The sequence below is a fragment of the Oncorhynchus nerka genome, linkage group LG8 (genome assembly GCF_034236695.1).
Source record: "Oncorhynchus nerka isolate Pitt River linkage group LG8, Oner_Uvic_2.0, whole genome shotgun sequence".
In the NCBI taxonomy this organism is placed as follows: domain Eukaryota; kingdom Metazoa; phylum Chordata; class Actinopteri; order Salmoniformes; family Salmonidae; genus Oncorhynchus; species Oncorhynchus nerka.
The window spans coordinates 25906583-25929313 of record NC_088403.1 but is presented as its reverse complement, the minus strand read 5'-3'; the positions used below and the strand labels follow the sequence as shown (position 1 = coordinate 25929313).

General features: G+C 40.5%; 3 long non-coding RNA genes and 1 gene segment (V, D, J or C); all 4 read left to right on the top strand.

Annotated features, from left to right (window-relative positions):
- Positions 1 to 4551: 4551 nt before the first annotated feature.
- Positions 4552 to 6739, top strand: LOC135572898 (uncharacterized). The gene is made up of 2 exons (XR_010464528.1): positions 4552 to 4657; positions 4782 to 6739. It is a non-coding gene; the product is annotated as an uncharacterized LOC135572898 (long non-coding RNA).
- A 2518-nt stretch (positions 6740 to 9257) lies between these two features.
- Positions 9258 to 9768, top strand: LOC135572694 (Ig kappa chain V-III region PC 2485/PC 4039-like). The segment is given in 2 exon segments: positions 9258 to 9306; positions 9434 to 9768. Coding segments are annotated over 2 exon segments (384 nt in total).
- Positions 9769 to 12888, top strand: LOC135572897 (uncharacterized). Its single transcript, XR_010464527.1, has 2 exons — positions 9769 to 10825; positions 10948 to 12888. It is a non-coding gene; the product is annotated as an uncharacterized LOC135572897 (long non-coding RNA).
- Positions 12889 to 15921: 3033 nt separating this feature from the next.
- LOC115133800 (uncharacterized) lies at positions 15922 to 19045 on the top strand. The gene is made up of 2 exons (XR_010464530.1): positions 15922 to 16984; positions 17107 to 19045. It is a non-coding gene; the product is annotated as an uncharacterized LOC115133800 (long non-coding RNA).
- Positions 19046 to 22731: the final 3686 nt, after the last annotated feature.

The window sequence follows — 22731 nt, the reverse complement described above, 5'->3', positions numbered from 1 at the left end:
CGCCTAGTAATTCCAATATTTAACACCTTATGGTTAATATCTCTTTTATTGGAATCCTCATCTACTAAAGTCTGACATTTAAGTCTCACCCGTATACAATACATCACTGTTCCTTTAGGACTTTTACTAAGATTGTCGCTCCAAATCAGCCTATTTGTAGGGTTGACCGAAGACAAATAGACCGAGTCTCAAGAGTCTCCGTCCACTCGTCGTTCAATCTGATATTAGTTTTCACCCGTATACAGCGATCACTGCAGTAATATACAGTAATCCCTATTCCTATAGGACTTTGAACTAAAATATCGCCCCAAATATAGCTTAATCTGTAGAGTTGATTGAAAATGACCATCGGAAAAGCAACTCAGTTGTTCCCCATAATCTAAATAAAGACCACCAACAGTGTCTATTGTCAAGATCTATATATCTATGGGGTCACTTGTTCCGTCTTTCCGCTGGATACATTGTTCAATCTGACATTTAACTCACCCGTATACAGTAATCATCGTTCCTTTAGGACTTTTAACTTAAACTATGTCGCTCCAAACATAGCCTACTTGTAAAGTTGACCGAAAACAAATGGACCGTGGCCAGTCCCAAAACCAATCCTGCAGTGCCTATTCTTGAAAGCTGATGGCATAAAATCACCTGTTCCGTTTCTTCCCAGGGAACCTCAACCACACGATCACTTTTCACTATCAAGAACACTGACTACTAAAAACCGGGAAAGACCCCCCCATACATACATCGCTCGATCTCCCGTCAGTTCTGGGGCTTCTTTCGAGGCATTTCTCCCCATTCTTAATCCTTACCGTTACTAGTAGCTATGGTCTTTAAACACTTATCTATGCCCTTCTATATAATTTTAAATTCTATGTGCGTGCAGTTCTATAAATTTGTAATTTACCGTTACTTAGTTACTTCTAGTTACTATTCTGTCTGACTATGTGTGTGTCCCTTTAAAAATAATCAGTATGTATTTTCCATCCTGTGAACCGCGTCCATAGAAGACTTTTGATCGGACATCACATTTTCCCCATAGGATATTCCTTCTGGGACTTTCAACGTTAAATGTCTCGAATCTCACTTCTCTAGACTAAGTTGACCTCTCCTGTGAACCACGTCTATAGAAGACTTTTGATCGGACATTCAATTTCACCCGTAGGATATTCCTTTTGGGACTTTCAACGTAAAATGTCTCAAATCTCACTACTCTAGACTAATCACGTATCATTTGATATTAATTTCTTTCAGCATTGTACAGGTTCATTTATTCTGTTCGCCTAGAATTACCCTGCCTTCTCACCAAGCCTAATTTATCCTCACCTGTTTTAACATATCTATCTGCTACTTTCCACAGTCAGTTTCCCATATACAGATAGACTATTAGGTAAAAACTTTATTTAGGTATGTTTATTGAATTATTGGCCATCCTATTTGTACGGAACAAGCGTCCTAATTCTCCAATGCGTACTATATCACTCCTTAATAATCCTTGGCTTGCAAAACCAGGCCGTATTAAGCTCTAGTTTATTTGTTGGTAGCGCACCTTACCTCAGGTCAATTTCGGGCCTGCTTCCATTTTATCGATATCCTGGTTAATACCCCGGTAGAAACCCATTTTATTTGTTCGGAATATTCAAGCACCTATTATTGATCAAATTCAACTCCTTCATAACATTTTAATCAATAAATATCCTAAATAATCCCTCCCAAATTCGAGAATAAAGGCTACTTTACCTGCTGCCGACTGGGATAAGCATTGTTCGTTTGAATCTAGTCACCCTCTCTGTCCTCTGTGATAATACGCAGGCCTGTTTCAATTTTAACCTCAATTCAGAGGTCAGGTCTTTAGTAAAACGAGTCAAAACTCGTCCGTGCACGATTTTCCAGCGTACTACCTACAGGCACAGAGAGGGATATTTTAGATCCGGCTCTTCGAAGGACCAAATTGATAGAGGAATTCTAAATTCCTTTATGCTTTAATTGCCAAAATCAATTAGCACTCATTTCTAATTCATTAATGAATTGTAAGTTCATTAATTATGCATGAAGTAGATCGAGACCAGTCTTAAAAGCCAGGTAAAGAGCGTTTAATTCCAGAGAGTACTGAATGCTTACACACATTTCCACAGGTTATAAACTGAAAATGATGTCAGCGTTTTCCAAACGTTCCGTTTCACAAACAGAGGGCCCCTCTAACTCTCAAGCCTCCGCGTTATCAGCACGAAGTCAAGGCCAGTCAGCATAAATCAACATTCCCAACCATTTGGAGATGGCCCGTTCCCACCACCTGGAGATTTGTACAACTGAATGAACTAAGGAACAGACCTACATTGTTACTAACTCCTGACTACATTATATACAATTGGGAAAGGGAGCAAGAGGGAAAACTCACATGTACCGTACATTATAGCATTTGGACTAGTCAGTTTCTGATTGGAATGTATACATAATTAGTCATTTCAACCATATTTTCCTCTATCAACAACAGGTTATAATATCAAAGGCTGCACTGAAATCTAACAGTACAGGTCCCACAATTGTCTTATTATCAATTTATTTAAACCAATCATCAGTCATTTGTGTCAGTGCAGTACATGTTGTGTGCCCTTCTCTATAAGCATGCTGAAAGTCTATTGTTAATTTGTTTACAGAGAAATAGCATTGTATTTGGTCAAACACAATTTTTTCCAACAGTTTGCTAAGATCTGGCAGCAAGCTTATAGGTGTGCTGTTAGAACTAGTAAAGGCCGCTTTACTGGGTAGCGGAATTACTTTGACTTCCCTCCAGGCCTGAGGACAAAGACTTTCCTCTAGGCTCAGATTAAAAATATGACAGATAGGAGTGGCTACAGAGTCAGCTACCATCCTCAGTAGCTTTCCATCTACGTTGTCAATGCCAGGAGGTTTGTCATTATTGTTTGTTAACAATATTTTTTCCACCTCTCCCACACTAACTTTACAAAATTCAAACTTGCTTTTCTTTCAGTATTTTTTTATATTTTTTATACATTAATAGAATTGCTCACTGTTTGTCATGGGCATTTCCTGCTTAAGTTTGCCCACTTTGCCAATGAAATAATCATTCAAATAATTGGCAACATCAAATGGTTTTGTGACGAATAAGCCATCTGATTTGATGAAAGATGGAGTTGAATTTGTCTTTCTGCCCATAATTTCATTTACAGTACTCCAAAGCTTTTTCCATCATTCTTAATATCATTGATCTTGGCTTCATAATAAAGTTTCTTCGTCTTTTTGTTGAGTTTAGTCACATAATTTCTCAATTTGCAGTCATATGTGCAGCCAGACTTATTAGCCACTCCTTTTGCCCCATCTCTTTCAACCATACAGTTTTTCAATTCCTCATCAACCCATGGAGCCTTAACAGTTCTATCAGTCAGTTTCTTAACAGGTGCATGTTTATCAATAATTGGAAGAAGCAATTTCATAAATTCATCGAGTGCAGCTTCTGGATGCTCCTCGTGAATCACATCAGACCAACAAATATTTTTTAACATCATCCACATAAGAGTCCCAGCAAAATCTGTTGTATGATCTCTTAAACACTAATTAAGGCCCAGCTGTTGAAACTTTGGCTTTCCTGGATATAGCTACTATATTGTGATCGCTGCATCCAATGGGTACGGATACAGCTTTAGAACAAAGTTCTACAGTATTAGTAAAAATGTAATCGATACATGTGGATGATATTGTTCCTGTAGCGTTGGTAAACACCCTGGTAGGTTGATTAACAACCTGAACCAGATTACAGACACTGGTTACAGTAAGAAGCTTCCTCTTGAATGGACAGCTTGATGAAAACCAGTCAATATTCATGTCCCCAAGAAAGTAGATCTCTCTGTTTATCACATAAAGGTCTACAGAGAGGTCAACAAGGACCTATAGTACTGAAGTACTAGTATAATACAATAGGGATGGATAGAACTGAAGTACTAGTATAATACAATAGGGACTTATAGTACTAAAGTACTATAGTGTATTACAATAGGGACTGATAGTACTGAAGGACTAGTATATTATAATACAATAGGGACTGATAGTACTGACATACTATTTTAATACAATAGGGACTGATAGCTCTGAAGTACTAGTACAATACAATAGGGACTGATAATGCTGTGGTACTAGTATAATACAATAGGGACTGGTAATACTGACATACTAGTATAATACAATAAGGACTGATAGTACTGAAGTACTAGTATAATACAATATAGACTGATAGTACTGAAGTACTAGTATAATACAATAGGGACAGATAATACCGAAGTACTATTTTAATACAGTCGGGACTGATAGTGCTGCAGTACTTGTACAGTATAATACAATAAGGACGGATAGTTTTTTGCTATGAGTATTATCACCGTGGGTCGCTGATTTACAGTATAAGGTACTTAAAACATTATAAAAGAGTTTGTTTCTGTATAATCTTATGAATGTGGGTCCTTACTAGGAATATAATTTACATAGGAAAATTTGCATTGGCAGCACATGCTTCAGTGGTTTGGGAGTGTTCATAGCCTTGTGAGTTTAACACTTCATGACTGAGAGCTGTCCTTCAAGACAACAGAACCCACAACAACCATGACCTCTATCACCATATTCACCTGGATTTGTGTATTCTACATGAAGGGTAAAACAATTGAAAGTTATATGTTTTTATGCTAAAAAGTAAGCAATGAGTAAACTGAAATTTTGTTGAGAATGTGCTATTTATTCCTGGTGAGGTACATTTTTTTTCTCTCTCTTTGTTTCAGAATCCAGTGGACAGTACACTGTGACTCAGACTCCTACAGTGAAAGTTGTTCATGTTGGACAGACAGTCGCTCTGAACTGTCAAACCAGCAGTGATGTGTATGGCTCTTATCCCTGCCTAGCCTGGTACCAACAGAAACCTGGAGGAGCTCCTAAACTCCATAGACCCCATCTGGATTCAGTGGTAGTGGATCTGGGAGTGACTTCACTCTGACCATCAGTGGAGTCCAGGCTGAAGATGCAGGAGATTACTACTGTTAGAATTACCACAGTAGTGGATTGTTCACACAGTGATACAGAGTCGTACAAAAACCTCCCTCAGTCAGACTGCACAGTGACTGTACTGATACAGCTGGGACCTACTGCAGGTGATAAGGGGGAAGAGACAGTGACATGGAAGACTGATCAGTAGAAGAGGTCAACTTTGAAAATGGTTAGAAAGTATCATTTAGAACACACGTTCTCCAACGTCGTCATCATCATCATCGTCATTATTATCATCATCATGGTTGTAACTTGTTATTTTGGACCTGAACTGAAAGTGTATATAAAAGTTATTTGTAGTTTTTGAAGACAATACCAGTCCATAGTAGAGTAAGATGTACAGAAGTAAGAGGAAACGTATCAGCCCCCCAAACCAATTCCCTACATGCACTTCACAACCAGTTATTGATGTGATCATCTAGCATGTATTAACCCTTTTCATGAGTTGATAGATCTGTGAATGAGACATGATGCTGGGCTCAAACATGACACATTGATGTAGAGACATACACTACACACTGTTATCATAAAGTATAATATCTGTCGAATCTGTCATTAATTACATGGTGAATCCACCATAGATGTTAAACCAGTCCACTCCCTCACATCTGGCCCAGTCCAGGGTATTTTACCCAGCGAAACTGTTCAACTGCTTGACTGGTAGCTGTGTGAGTGAAACTGAGATTTACATAGACAGGGAAGGATGGTTCTGCTTGTCCCAGAATAGAGCAGCACTGTCGCCATATTGGGAATGAAACATAAATACATATGTTATGGAAAGTAATTGTTTAGCTGTGTGAGTTCTGAGAGCAGATCTTAGAGGTTTATTATCTAATATCACTAATTATTCTCACTGGTATTGGAGGTACAGGCTCATTCAGTTGTAGAAATGATTGCAGAGTATTTGTTGGATCAGATGCCCTTTTAATTATGTTTGAAAACATGAGAGTAGCAGAAAAGATGCCTCATGCAGTGTGACATCCCCTTCGCATAGAGTTGATTGTGGCCTGTGGAATGTTGTCGCAATCCTCTTCAAATGCTGTGTGAAGTTGCTGGATATTTTTATTTAACTCGGCAAGTCAGTTAACAGCAAATTTTTATTTAAAATGACGGGCTACCAAGAGGCAAAAGGCCTCCTGCAGGGGCTGGAATTAAAAAGAAAAATATAAGACAAAACACACCATGACAGGAGAGACACCACAACACTACATAAAGAGAGACCTAAGACAACACAGCACGACACCAACAAATGACAAAACAGCATGGTAGCAATACAACATGACAACACTGTGGCAACGCATGGCAGCAGCACAACATGGTAGCAGCACAAGCATGGTACAAACATTGTTAGGCACAGACAACATGTCACGAATATTACCGATGGTGACTCCCCTTCTTGTTCGGGTGGCGCTCGGCGGTCGTCGTCGCCGGTCTACTAGCTATCACCGATCCGTTGTTCTGTGTTCCTTTGGTTTTGTCTGATTGTTTTCACCTGTTTCTTGTTTGGTTGTTAGGGTGGGGTTATATAAGTTTGTTCAGCCCGCTTCTGTTTTGTGCGGGCTTGTTCGTCTGTTCTGTGTTTGAGTGTATTTTGCATTTCCGGGTTTCACGCTGTCCGTTATTATTTCTGATAATTTGTTTTCCTACTTTTGTTCATGTTATTTTTCCTGGACATTAAAGTGTGTTTTTTCCCACATCTTTTGCTCTCTGCGCCTGACTCCACACCTCTTCACTCATTTGTCGTAACACAACAACACAAAGAGCAAAAAGGTATATACAACAATATGTCACACGAATCAGCCACAAGTTTCAGAAAAAGTGTCCATGATTTAGTCTTTGAATGTAGAGATGGAGATAAACGGGAACTGGAACACGCTGTTGTACATGTCGATCCAGAGCATGCCAAACGCATCCCAATGCGTGACATGTCTGGCGAGTATTCAGGCCATTCCAGAGCTTGTGCTTGCCCATACCATCACCCCACGGCCACCATGGGGCACTCCATTACCAAAGTTGACATCAGCAAACTGCTCGCCCACACAATGCCATACACGTGGTCTGCGGTTGTGAGGCTGATTGGACGTACTGCCAAATTCTCTGAAACGACGTTGAACATTACATTCTCTGGCAACAGCTCTGGTGGACATTCCTGCAGTCAGCATGCCAGTTGCACGCTCCCTCACAACTTGATACATCTGTGGCATTGTATTGTGTGACAAACTACACATTTTAAAGTGGCCTTTTATTTTCCCCAGCACAAGGTGCACCTGTATAATAATCATGCTGTTTAGTTATCTTCTTGATATGCCACACCTGTCAGGTGGATGGATTATCTTGGTACAGGAGAAATGCTTACTAACAGGGATGTAAATACATGTGTACACAAAATTTAAGAGAAATTAGCTAGTTGTGCATAATTATGGACAATTTCTGGAATATTTTATTTCAGCTTATGAAACATGGGACCCACACTTTACATGTTGCATTTATATTTTTGTTCAGTGTACGTACATAAGTAACCCCACGGAAGTCAAAATATTAAATCATCACATTTTAAATCAACATTACAAACATTTCAGCCCCCTAAAAGTCCTCATATGGTGTGATAAAAATTATTCTGATCATTTAGAATTATTAATTGTTATGAGCAGGTTACAGACTGCCGGATCTGTCAATCAGGAACAAGATGTGGGGCTCAGACATTAGAAAAAAGTCCTCCTAATTGCAATCGTTCTGTCTTTATCCAATGAATGCGCCACGTAATTTTTACACTGATGCCCCAGGTGTCCAAAAATAGAGAATTAAATAGCTTTTTGGACCATGTTATTACTATTTTAGAACAATTCCATGAGTTAGTGTAGTAGTTATCATAGAAAAAATATCAGAAGCCAATCAACCATAGAGGTTTATACCAGCTCAACCCCTCTCTCCACATCTGTCCCAGTCTAGGGTATTTCAGAGAGTGAAACTTGGTCGTCACTACTTAACACAGCAACAAAGTCATAATTCTGAAAAACCCCACCTAACCCAACCTTAAATTTAAGAACAAAAAGCTCATTTGTCTTTAGCAATTTTGACTTTGTGGCTGTGGAACTTGATTTTATGGCTGTGTTATCAGTTGGAGTTGTGGGAGTGAAACTGAGATTTGCATAGGCAGGGTTGGGTGGTTCTGCTTGTCCCAGAATAGAGCAGCACTGGCACCAGATGTTCATTCTGTCCCCAGGGGGTTGAAGGTAGAGAAAACCCAGGGAAGCTACAGTGTAGACCACACATGGTTAAAAACCATAGCAGAAACTATTTAATAAAATCATATTAGTAAATAAACATTTGAAATAAATAAGTTATGGAAATGTACTGTTTAGCAGTGTGATCTCTGAGATCAGATCTTAGGTTAGGTGCTCTTTTAATCAAAATGTGTATGAAATGTGCTGCCTTCATTAGACAGTGATCACATATTTGACAATGACGCAGTGTGTAGTAGAGCTGAACAACAATAGAGTCAAACTAGAGCTATTTGTAGAAGACCTTAGATCATAACTCATCACTAAATGTTTCTTCTGACCATTAACTACATGTTGACTCTGTTGAGTAACTCAAGGAAAACTATCAACCAATCTGAATAGAGATGATGTGCATTGACCCAAACCCCTAAAGATGACCTGTGTTTTGAATAGCTAGAATTTAATCAAGATGATTCAAACACATACAATAAAGCCCCTGAACATTACCCAGACATCCTCCCTCACACCACGGTGGTAGTTCCAGAGAGCAGCAGGGGAAACAGGAGTCTGTAGACGTCAGAGCTCTGGAGATCTCCTCTTTGCATCAGAGTCAGTCAGCAGCATCACACAGTCCAGACACAGACTGCAGTTCCTGTCCCTGATCAATGGAGGGAGACATAGAATCTGCTATATCTTGTCGAATGACAGTAATAACAATATGCTCCATTTGTCGATGTCTATAATAATAATCATGTATTAGTCCCCATTCAGCACTTATGACATAAACAAATTATGTGATTACAAAGCTATCATGTATCTACATCACATCATTCTGACTGTCCAAGAAGACTATTTACATGTTGGACTACTTCCATATAGAACACTTTGCATAGCCAGCACATGCTTCAGTGCTCTGGTAGTGTTTATATCCCTGTGAGTTTAACACTTCATGACTGAGAGCTGTCCTTCATGACAACAGAACCCACAACAACCATGACTTGTATCACCATCTTCATCTGGATATTTGCCCTCTGTCTCCAAGGTAATATATTTTACAGAACATTTTCTGGAAAATTGCAATATTAGGCTATATAACCTTATTATTGTTTTAGTGAATATGCTATATGAACAAATAATGTAATGCTAATTATACATGCCATCTGTTTCAGAGTCCAGAGGCCAGGTCACAGTGACCCAGACTCCTGCAGTGAAAGCTGTTTCAGTGGGTCACTCAGTCAGTCTCAGCTGTAAGACCAGCAGTGCTGTACCCAGTAACAGCAATGGACACTATTTGCACTGGTATCAACAGAAACCTGGAGGAGCTCCTAAACTCCATATTTACTATGCTAAAACCCTTCCGTCTGGGACTCCATCTAGATTCAGTGGCAGTGGATCAGGGAGTGACTTCACTCTGACCATCAGTGGAGTCCAGGCTGAAGATGCAGGAGATTACTATTGTCAGAGTTACCACTACATCAATGGTAAAAATGTGTTCACACAGTGATACAGAGCCGTACAAAAACCTCCCTCAGTCAGACTGCACAGTGACAGTACTGATACAGCTGGGACCTTCTGCAGGTGCTGAGGGGAGGAGATGATCCAGTACAAAGACAGTGTGTAGTAGAGCTGAACAACAATATCTGTCTTATAACTTATCATATTCAGTCATTCGTGGCATCATTATATCATTTTCACACATTTGTCTTGAGTATCTCATGGAGAACAATGAACCCATCTATCTTCAATGGGTTCAAATCTGGTATCTTCTGAAACAGATGATACCAGAAATGATTTTGTGCATTCAACAGATCACTAAACTTAAGATGGCCTTTTGTTTAGTAACATTTTCATTTAGAGTTAGAAAATGCCTTGTTGCAGCCAGTTTCTAGCCTCTGTTGGACCATGGTGATATTCTGCCCCAGGATCTTACCTGCATACAATAGTCACTCTACCATGATGGTGTTAGATTGGTAACCAAACTCAAGCCCTCTAACACATCACTGTACCTTTATATCAGTTATCAGGATGTGAGATCACAGACTCACTGGTACGTTTGTCTATGAGGACATCTTTGTCAGTACTTCTAGAACTAGTGGGTGGAGGAGTCAGGCGCAGAGAGCAGGGTAGTAGATACGTGGATAGTTTATTCCCAGTGTCGGTCAACGCCACACACTCGGGTGCTAAAAGACCCAGTCCAAAACAACAGGACGAAACGGTTCGGGAAAAAATAACGTCCACAGAAATCACACACACCAATTAACAAAAAACAAGCCCGCACAAAAGCCGGCGGGCCTACCGGGTTTAAATAGCCCAAAACCAAAACCTAAACAAGAAACAGATGCAACTTATCAGACAACACTAAATGAAACAGAAAAGGGGATCGGTGGCAGCTAGTAGGCCGGCGACGACGACCGCCGAGTGCTGCCCGAATAGGAAGAGGCACCATCTTCGGCGGGATTTGTGACAGTACCCCCGTCCCCTGTCCTTCAAGACACCAGAACCCACAACAACCATTACTTCTATCATCATATTCATCTGGATTTTTGTATTCTACATGAAGGGTAAAACAATTGAAAGTTATATGTTTTTATGCTAAAAAGTAAGCAATGAGTAAACTGAAATTTTGTTGAGAATGTGCTATTTATTCCTGGTGAGGTATATTTTTTTTCTCTCTTTGTTTCAGAATCCAGGGGACAGTACACTGTGACTCAGACTCCTACAGTGAAAGTTGCTCATGTTGGACAGCAGTCGCTCTGAACTGTCAAACCAACAGTGATGTGTATGGCTCTTATCCCTGCCTAGCCTGTAACCAACAGAAACCTGGAGGAGCTCCTAAACTCCATAGACCCCATCTGGATTCAGTGGTAGTGGATCTGGGAGTGACTTCACTCTGACCATCAGTGGAGTCCAGGCTGAAGATGCAGGAGATTTCTACTGTTAGAATTACCACAGTAGTGGATTGTTCACACAGTGATACAGAGTCGTACAAAACCCTCCCTCAGTCAGACTGCACAGTGACAGTACTGATACAGCTGGGACCTACTGCAGGTGCTGAGTGGGAAGAGACAGTGACATGGAAGACTGATCAGTAGAGGAGGTCAACTTTGAAAATGGTTAGAAAGTATCATTCAGAACACACGTTCTCCAACGTCGTCATCATCATCATCATCATGGTTGTAACTTGTTATTTTGGACATGAACTGAAAGTGTATATAAAAGTTATTTGTAGCTTTGGAAGACAATACTAGTCCATAGTAGAGTAAGATGTACAGAAGTAAGAGGAAACGTATCAGCCCCCAAACCAATTCCCTACATGCACTTCACAACCAGTTAATGATGTGATCATCTAGCATGTATTAACCCTTTTCATGAGCTGATAGATCTGTGAATGAGACATGATGCTGGGCTCAAACATGACACATTGATGTAGAGACATACACTACACACTGTTATCATAAAGTATAATATCTGTCGAATCTGTCATTAATTACATGGTGAATCCACCATAGATGTTAAACCAGTCCACTCCCTCACATCTGGCCCAGTCCAGAGTATTTCACTCAGCGAAACTGTTCAACTGCTTGACTCGTAGCTGTGTGAGTGAAACTGAGATTTACATAGACAGGGCAGGATGGTTCTGCTTGTCCCAGAATAGAGCAGCACTGTCGCCATATTGGGAATGAAACATAAATACATATGTTTTGGAAAGTAATTGTTTAGCAGTGTGAGTTCTGAGAGCAGATCTTAGAGGTTTATTATCTAATATCACTAATTATTCTCACTGGTATTGGAGCTACAGGCTCATTCAGTTGTAGAAATGATTGCAAAGTATTTGTTGGATCAGATGCCCTTTTAATTATGTTTGAAAACATGAGAGTAGCAGAAAAGATGCCTCATGCAGTGTGACATCCCCTTCGCATAGAGTTGATTGTGGCCTGTGGAATGTTGTCGCAATCCTCTTCAAATGCTGTGTGAAGTTGCTGGATATTTTTATTTAACTCGGCAAGTCAGTTAACAGCAAATTTTTATTTAAAATGACGGGCTACCAAGAGGCAAAAGGCCTCCTGCAGGGGCTGGAATTAAAAAGAAAAATATAAGACAAAACACACCATGACAGGAGAGACACCACAACACTACATAAAGAGAGACCTAAGACAACACAGCACGACACCAACAAATGACAAAACAGCATGGTAACAACACAACATGACAACACTGTGGCAACGCATGGCAGCAGCACAACATGGTAGCAGCACAAGCATGGTACAAACATTGTTAGGCACAGACAACATGTCACGAATATTACCGATGGTGACTCCCCTTCTTGTTCGGGTGGCGCTCGGCGGTCGTCGTCGCCGGTCTACTAGCTATCACCGATCCGTTGTTCTGTGTTCCTTTGGTTTTGTCTGATTGTTTTCACCTGTTTCTTGTTTGGTTGTTAGGGTGGGGTTATATAAGTTTGTTCAGCCCGCTTCTGTTTTGTGCGGGCTTGTTCGTCTGTTCTGTGTTTGAGTGTATTTTGCATTTCCGGGTTTCACGCTGTCCGTTATTATTTCTGATAATTTGTTTTCCTACTTTTGTTCATGTTATTTTTCCTGGACATTAAAGTGTGTTTTTTCCCACATCTTTTGCTCTCTGCGCCTGACTCCACACCTCTTCACTCATTTGTCGTAACACAACAACACAAAGAGCAAAAAGGTATATACAACAATATGTCACACGAATCAGCCACAAGTTTCAGAAAAAGTGTCCATGATTTAGTCTTTGAATGTAGAGATGGAGATAAAACGGGAACTGGAACACGCTGTTGTACATGTCGATCCAGAGCATGCCAAACGCATCCCAATGCGTGACATGTCTGGCGAGTATTCAGGCCATTCCAGAGCTTGTGCTTGCCCATACCATCACCCCACGGCCACCATGGGGCACTCCATTACCAAAGTTGACATCAGCAAACTGCTCGCCCACACAATGCCATACACGTGGTCTGCGGTTGTGAGGCTGATTGGACGTACTGCCAAATTCTCTGAAACGACGTTGAACATTACATTCTCTGGCAACAGCTCTGGTGGACATTCCTGCAGTCAGCATGCCAGTTGCACGCTCCCTCACAACTTGATACATCTGTGGCATTGTATTGTGTGACAAACTACACATTTTAAAGTGGCCTTTTATTTTCCCCAGCACAAGGTGCACCTGTATAGTAATCATGCTGTTTAGTTATCTTCTTGATATGCCACACCTGTCAGGTGGATGGATTATCTTGGTACAGGAGAAATGCTTACTAACAGGGATGTAAATACATGTGTACACAAAATTTAAGAGAAATTAGCTAGTTGTGCATAATTATGGACAATTTCTGGAATATTTTATTTCAGCTTATGAAACATGGGACCCACACTTTACATGTTGCATTTATATTTTTGTTCAGTGTACGTACATAAGTAACCCCACGGAAGTCAAAATATTAAATCATCACATTTTAAATCAACATTACAAACATTTCAGCCCCCTAAAAGTCCTCATATGGTGTGATAAAAATTATTCTGATCATTTAGAATTATTAATTGTTATGAGCAGGTTACAGACTGCCGGATCTGTCAATCAGGAACAAGATGTGGGGCTCAGACATTAGAAAAAAGTCCTCCTAATTGCAATCGTTCTGTCTTTATCCAATGAATGCGCCACGTAATTTTTACACTGATGCCCCAGGTGTCCAAAAATAGAGAATTAAATAGCTTTTTGGACCATGTTATTACTATTTTAGAACAATTCCATGAGTTAGTGTAGTAGTTATCATAGAAAAAAATATCAGAAGCCAATCAACCATAGAGGTTTATACCAGCTCAACCCCTCTCTCCACATCTGTCCCAGTCTAGGGTATTTCAGAGAGTGAAACTTGGTCGTCACTACTTAACACAGCAACAAAGTCATAATTCTGAAAAACCCCACCTAACCCAACCTTAAATTTAAGAACAAAAAGCTCATTTGTCTTTAGCAATTTTGACTTTGTGGCTGTGGAACTTGATTTTATGGCTGTGTTATCAGTTGGAGTTGTGGGAGTGAAACTGAGATTTGCATAGGCAGGGTTGGGTGGTTCTGCTTGTCCCAGAATAGAGCAGCACTGGCACCAGATGTTCATTCTGTCCCCAGGGGGTTGAAGGTAGAGAAAACCCAGGGAAGCTACAGTGTAGACCACACATGGTTAAAAACCATAGCAGAAACTATTTAATAAAATCATATTAGTAAATAAACATTTGAAATAAATAAGTTATGGAAATGTACTGTTTAGCAGTGTGATCTCTGAGATCAGATCTTAGGTTAGGTGCTCTTTTAATCAAAATGTGTATGAAATGTGCTGCCTTCATTAGACAGTGATCACATATTTGACAATGACGCAGTGTGTAGTAGAGCTGAACAACAATAGAGTCAAACTAGAGCTATTTGTAGAAGACCTTAGATCATAACTCATCACTAAATGTTTCTTCTGACCATTAACTACATGTTGACTCTGTTGAGTAACTCAAGGAAAACTATCAACCAATCTGAATAGAGATGATGTGCATTGACCCAAACCCCTAAAGATGACCTGTGTTTTGAATAGCTAGAATTTAATCAAGATGATTCAAACACATACAATAAAGCCCCTGAACATTACCCAGACATCCTCCCTCACACCACGGTGGTAGTTCCAGAGAGCAGCAGGGGAAACAGGAGTCTGTAGACGTCAGAGCTCTGGAGATCTCCTTTTGCATCAGAGTCAGTCAGCAGCATCACACAGTCCAGACACAGACTGCAGTTCCTGTCCCTGATCAATGGAGGGAGACATAGAATCTGCTATATCTTGTCGAATGACAGTAATAACAATATGCTCCATTTGTCGATGTCTATAATAATAATCATGTATTAGTCCCCATTCAGCACTTATGACATAAACAAATTATGTGATTACAAAGCTATCATGTATCTACATCACATCATTCTGACTGTCCAAGAAGACTATTTACATGTTGGACTACTTCCATATAGAACACTTTGCATAGCCAGCACATGCTTCAGTGCTCTGGTAGTGTTTATATCCCTGTGAGTTTAACACTTCATGACTGAGAGCTGTCCTTCATGACAACAGAACCCACAACAACCATGACTTGTATCACCATCTTCATCTGGATATTTGCCCTCTGTCTCCAAGGTAATATATTTTACAGAACATTTTCTGGAAAATTGCAATATTAGGCTATATAACCTTATTATTGTTTTAGTGAATATGCTATATGAACAAATAATGTAATGCTAATTATACATGCCATCTGTTTCAGAGTCAAGAGGCCAGGTCACTCTGACTCAGACTCCTGCAGTGAAAGCTGTTTCAGTGGGTCACTCAGTCAGTCTCAGCTGTAAGACCAGCAGTGCTGTACCCAGTAACAGCAATGGACACTATTTGCACTGGTATCAACAGAAACCTGGAGGAGCTCCTAAACTCCATATTTACTATGCTAAAACCCTTCCGTCTGGGACTCCATCTAGATTCAGTGGCAGTGGATCAGGGAGTGACTTCACTCTGACCATCAGTGGAGTCCAGGCTGAAGATGCAGGAGATTACTATTGTCAGAGTTACCACTACATCAATGGTAAAAATGTGTTCACACAGTGATACAGAGCCGTACAAAAACCTCCCTCAGTCAGACTGCACAGTGACAGTACTGATACAGCTGGGACCTTCTGCAGGTGCTGAGGGGAGGAGATGATCCAGTACAAAGACAGTGTGTAGTAGAGCTGAACAACAATATCTGTCTTATAACTTATCATATTCAGTCATTCGTGGCATCATTATATCATTTTCACACATTTGTCTTGAGTATCTCATGGAGAACAATGAACCCATCTATCTTCAATGGGTTCAAATCTGGTATCTTCTGAAACAGATGATACCAGAAATGATTTTGTGCATTCAACAGATCACTAAACTTAAGATGGCCTTTTGTTTAGGAACATTTTCATTTAGAGTTAGAAAATGCCTTGTTGCAGCCAGTTTCTAGCCTCTGTTGGACCATGGTGATATTCTGCCCCAGGATCTTACCTGCATACAATAGTCACTCTACCATGATGGTGTTAGATTGGTAACCAAACTCAAGCCCTCTAACACATCACTGTACCTTTATATCAGTTATCAGGATGTGAGATCACAGACTCACTGGTACGTTTGTCTATGAGGACATCTTTGTCAGTACTTCTAGAACTAGTGGGTGGAGGAGTCAGGCGCAGAGAGCAGGGTAGTAGATACGTGGATAGTTTATTTCCAAAGCAACAGTGTCGGTCAACGCCACACACTCGGGTGCTAAAAGACCCAGTCCAAAACAACAGGACGAAACGGTTCGGGAAAAAATAACGTCCACAGAAATCACACACACCAATTAACAAAAAACAAGCCCGCACAAAAGCCGGCGGGCCTACCGGGTTTAAATAGCCCAAAACCAAAACCTAAACAAGAAACAGATGCAACTTATCAGACAACACTAAATGAAACAGAAAAGGGGATCGGTGGCAGCTAGTAGGCCGGCGACGACGACCGCCGAGTGCTGCCCGAATAGGAAGAGGCACCATCTTCGGCGGGATTCGTGACAGTACCCCCGCCCCCTGTCCTTCAAGACACCAGAACCCACAACAACCATTACTTCTATCATCATATTCATCTGGATTTTTGTATTCTTACATGAAGGGTAAAACAATTGAAAGTTATATGTTTTTATGCTAAAAAGTAAGCAATGAGTAAACTGAAATTTTGTTGAGAATGTGCTATTTATTCCTGGTGAGGTATATTTTTTTTCTCTCTTTGTTTCAGAATCCAGGGGACAGTACACTGTGACTCAGACTCCTACAGTGAAAGTTGCTCATGTTGGACAGCAGTCGCTCTGAACTGTCAAACCAACAGTGATGTGTATGGCTCTTATCCCTGCCTAGCCTGTAACCAACAGAAACCTGGAGGAGCTCCTAAACTCCATAGACCCCATCTGGATTCAGTGGTAGTGGATCTGGGAGTGACTTCACTCTGACCATCAGTGGAGTCCAGGCTGAAGATGCAGGAGATTTCTACTGTTAGAATTACCACAGTAGTGGATTGTTCACACAGTGATACAGAGTCGTACAAAACCCTCCTCAGTCAGACTGCACAGTGACAGTACTGATACAGCTGGGACCTACTGCAGGTGCTGAGTGGGAAGAGACAGTGACATGGAAGACTGATCAGTAGAGGAGGTCAACTTTGAAAATGGTTAGAAAGTATCATTCAGAACACACGTTCTCCAACGTCGTCATCATCATCATCATCATGGTTGTAACTTGTTATTTTGGACATGAACTGAAAGTGTATATAAAAGTTATTTGTAGCTTTGGAAGACAATACTAGTCCATAGTAGAGTAAGATGTACAGAAGTAAGAGGAAACGTATCAGCCCCCAAACCAATTCCCTACATGCACTTCACAACCAGTTAATGATGTGATCATCTAGCATGTATTAACCCTTTTCATGAGCTGATAGATCTGTGAATGAGACATGATGCTGGGCTCAAACATGACACATTGATGTAGAGACATACACTACACACTGTTATCATAAAGTATAATATCTGTCGAATCTGTCATTAATTACATGGTGAATCCACCATAGATGTTAAACCAGTCCACTCCCTCACATCTGGCCCAGTCCAGAGTATTTCACTCAGCGAAACTGTTCAACTGCTTGACTCGTAGCTGTGTGAGTGAAACTGAGATTTACATAGACAGGGCAGGATGGTTCTGCTTGTCCCAGAATAGAGCAGCACTGTCGCCATATTGGGAATGAAACATAAATACATATGTTTTGGAAAGTAATTGTTTAGCAGTGTGAGTTCTGAGAGCAGATCTTAGATGTTTATTATCTAATATCACTAATTATTCTCACTGGTATTGGAGCTACAGGCTCATTCAGTTGTAGAAATGATTGCAAAGTATTTGTTGGATCAGATGCCCTTTTAATTATGTTTGAAAACATGAGAGTAGCAGAAAAGATGCCTCATGCAGTGTGACATCCCCTTCGCATAGAGTTGATTGTGGCCTGTGGAATGTTGTCGCAATCCTCTTCAAATGCTGTGTGAAGTTGCTGGATATTTTTATTTAACTCGGCAAGTCAGTTAACAGCAAATTTTTATTTAAAATGACGGGCTACCAAGAGGCAAAAGGCCTCCTGCAGTGGCTGGAATTAAAAAGAAAAATATAAGACAAAACACACCATGACAGGAGAGACACCACAACACTACATAAAGAGAGACCTAAGACAACACAGCATGACACCAACAAATGACAAAACAGCATGGTAGCAACACAACATGACAACACTGTGGCAACGCATGGCAGCAGCACAACATGGTAGCAGCACAAGCATGGTACAAACATTGTTAGGCACAGACAACATGTCACGAATATTACCGATGGTGACTCCCCTTCTTGTTCGGGTGGCGCTCGGCGGTCGTCGTCGCCGGTCTACTAGCTATCACCGATCCGTTGTTCTGTGTTCCTTTGGTTTTGTCTGATTGTTTTCACCTGTTTCTTGTTTGGTTGTTAGGGTGGGGTTATATAAGTTTGTTCAGCCCGCTTCTGTTTTGTGCGGGCTTGTTCGTCTGTTCTGTGTTTGAGTGTATTTTGCATTTCCGGGTTTCACGCTGTCCGTTATTATTTCTGATCATTTGTTTTCCTACTTTTGTTCATGTTATTTTTCCTGGACATTAAAGTGTGTTTTTTCCACATCTTTTGCTCTCTGCGCCTGACTCCACACCTCTTCACTCATTTGTCGTAACACAACAACACAAAGAGCAAAAAGGTATATACAACAATATGTCACACGAATCAGCCACAAGTTTCAGAAAAAGTGTCCATGATTTAGTCTTTGAATGTAGAGATGGAGATAAAACGGGAACTGGAACACGCTGTTGTACATGTCGATCCAGAGCATGCCAAACGCATCCCAATGCGTGACATGTCTGGCGAGTATTCAGGCCATTCCAGAGCTTGTGCTTGCCCATACCATCACCCCACGGCCACCATGGGGCACTCCATTACCAAAGTTGACATCAGCAAACTGCTCGCCCACACAATGCCATACACGTGGTCTGCGGTTGTGAGGCTGATTGGACGTACTGCCAAATTCTCTGAAACGACGTTGAACATTACATTCTCTGGCAACAGCTCTGGTGGACATTCCTGCAGTCAGCATGCCAGTTGCACGCTCCCTCACAACTTGATACATCTGTGGCATTGTATTGTGTGACAAACTACACATTTTAAAGTGGCCTTTTATTTTCCCCAGCACAAGGTGCACCTGTATAATAATCATGCTGTTTAGTTATCTTCTTGATATGCCACACCTGTCAGGTGGATGGATTATCTTGGTACAGGAGAAATGCTCACTAACAGGGATGTAAATACATGTGTGCACAAAATTTAAGAGAAATTAGCTAGTTGTGCATAATTATGGATAATTTCTGGAATATTTTATTTCAGCTTATGAAACATGGGACCCACACTTTACATGTTGCATTTATATTTTTGTTCAGTGTACGTACATAAGTAACCCCACGGAAGTCAAAATATTAAATCATCACATTTTAAATCAACATTACAAACATTTCAGCCCCCTAAAAGTCCTCATATGGTGTGATAAAAATTATTCTGATCATTTAGAATTATTAATTGTTATGAGCAGGTTACAGACTGCCGGATCTGTCAATCAGGAACAAGATGTGGGGCTCAGACATTAGAAAAAAGTCCTCCTAATTGCAATCGTTCTGTCTTTATCCAATGAATGCGTCACGTAATTTTTACACTGATGCCCCAGGTGTCCAAAAATAGAGAATTAAATAGCTTTTTGGACCATGTTATTACTATTTTAGAACAATTCCATGAGTTAGTGTAGTAGTTATCATAGAAAAAAATATCAGAAGCCAATCAACCATAGAGGTTTATACCAGCTCAACCCCTCTCTCCACATCTGTCCCAGTCTAGGGTATTTCAGAGAGTGAAACTGGGTCGTCACTACTTAACACAGCAACAAAGTCATAATTCTGAAAAACCCCACCTAACCCAACCTTAAATTTAAGAACAAAAAGCTCATTTGTCTTTAGCAATTTTGACTTTGTGGCTGTGGAACTTGATTTTATGGCTGTGTTATCAGTTGGAGTTGTGGGAGTGAAACTGAGATTTGCATAGGCAGGGTTGGGTGGTTCTGCTTGTCCCAGAATAGAGCAGCACTGGCACCAGATGTTCATTCTGTCCCCAGGGGGTTGAAGGTAGAGAAAACCCAGGGAAGCTACAGTGTAGACCACACATGGTTAAAAACCATAGCAGAAACTATTTAATAAAATCATATTAGTAAATAAACATTTGAAATAAATAAGTTATGGAAATGTACTGTTTAGCAGTGTGATCTCTGAGATCAGATCTTAGGTTAGGTGCTCTTTTAATCAAAATGTGTATGAAATGTGCTGCCTTCATTAGACAGTGATCACATATTTGACAATGACGCAGTGTGTAGTAGAGCTGAACAACAATAGAGTCAAACTAGAGCTATTTGTAGAAGACCTTAGATCATAACTCATCACTAAATGTTTCTTCTGACCATTAACTACATGTTGACTCTGTTGAGTAACTCAAGGAAAACTATCAACCAATCTGAATAGAGATGATGTGCATTGATCCAAACCCCTAAAGATGTCATGTGTTTTGAATAGCTATAATTTAATCAAGATGATTCAAACACATACAATAAAGCCCCTGAACATTACCCAGACATCCTCCCTCACACCACTGTGGTAGTTCCAGAGAGCAGCAGGGGAAACAGGAGTCTGTAGACGTCAGAGCTCTGGAGATCTCCCCTTTGCATCAGAGTCAGTCAGCAGCATCACACAGTCCAGACACAGACTGCAGTTCCTGTCCCTGATCAATGGAGGGAGACATAGAATCTGCTATATCTTGTCGAATGACAGTAATAACAATATGCTCCATTTGTCGATGTCTATAATAATAATCATGTATTAGTCCCCATTCAGCACTTATGACATAAACAAATTATGTGATTACAAAGCTATCATGTATCTACATCACATCATTCTGACTGTCCAAGAAGACTATTTACATGTTGGACTACTTCCATATAGAACACTTTGCATAGCCAGCACATGCTTCAGTGCTCTGGTAGTGTTTATATCCCTGTGAGTTTAACACTTCATGACTGAGAGCTGTCCTTCATGACAACAGAACCCACAACAATCATGACTTGTATCACCATCTTCATCTGGATATTTGCCCTCTGTCTCCAAGGTAATATATTTTACAGAACATTTTCTGGAAAATTGCAATATTAGGCTATATAACCTTATTACTGTTTTAGTGAATATGCTATATGAACAAATAATGTAATGCTAATTATACATGCCATCTGTTTCAGAGTCAAGAGGCCAGGTCACTGTGACTCAGACTCCTGCAGTGAAAGCTGTTTCAGTGGGTCACTCAGTCAGTCTCAGCTGTAAGACCAGCAGTGCTGTACCCAGTAACAGCAATGGACACTATTTGCACTGGTATCAACAGAAACCTGGAGGAGCTCCTAAACTCCATATTTACTATGCTAAAACCCTTCCGTCTGGGACTCCATCTAGATTCAGTGGCAGTGGATCAGGGAGTGACTTCACTCTGACCATCAGTGGAGTCCAGGCTGAAGATGCAGGAGATTACTACTGTCAGAGTTACCACAGTGGTTATGTGTTCACACAGTGATATAGAGTCGGACAAAAACCTCCCTCAGTCAGACTGCACAGTGACTGTACTGATACAGCTGGGACCTTCTGCAGGTGCTGAGTGGGAAGGGACAGTGACATGGAACACTGATCAGTAGAGGAGGTCAACTTTGAAAATGGTTAGAAAATATCATTCAGAACACACGTTCTCCAACGTCGTCATCATCATCATCGTCATTATTATCATCATCAAGGTTACAACTTGTTATTTTGGACATGAACTGAAAGTGTATATACAGTAAAAGTTATTTGTAGTTTTGGAAGACAATACCAGTCCATAGTAGAGTAAGATGTACAGAAGTAAGAGGAAACGTATCAGCCCCCCAAACCAATTCCCTACATGCACTTCACAACCAGTTAATGATGTGATCATCTAGCATGTATTAACCCTTTTCATGAGCTGTTAGATCTGTGAATGAGACATGATGCTGGGCTCAAACATGACACATTGATGTAGAGACATACACTACACACTGTTATCATAAAGTATAATATCTGTCGAATCTGTCATTAATTACATGGTGAATCCACCATAGATGTTAAACCAGTCCACTCCCTCACATCTGGCCCAGTCCAGAGTATTTCACTCAGCGAAACTGTTCAACTGCTTGACTCGTAGCTGTGTGAGTGAAACTGAGATTTAC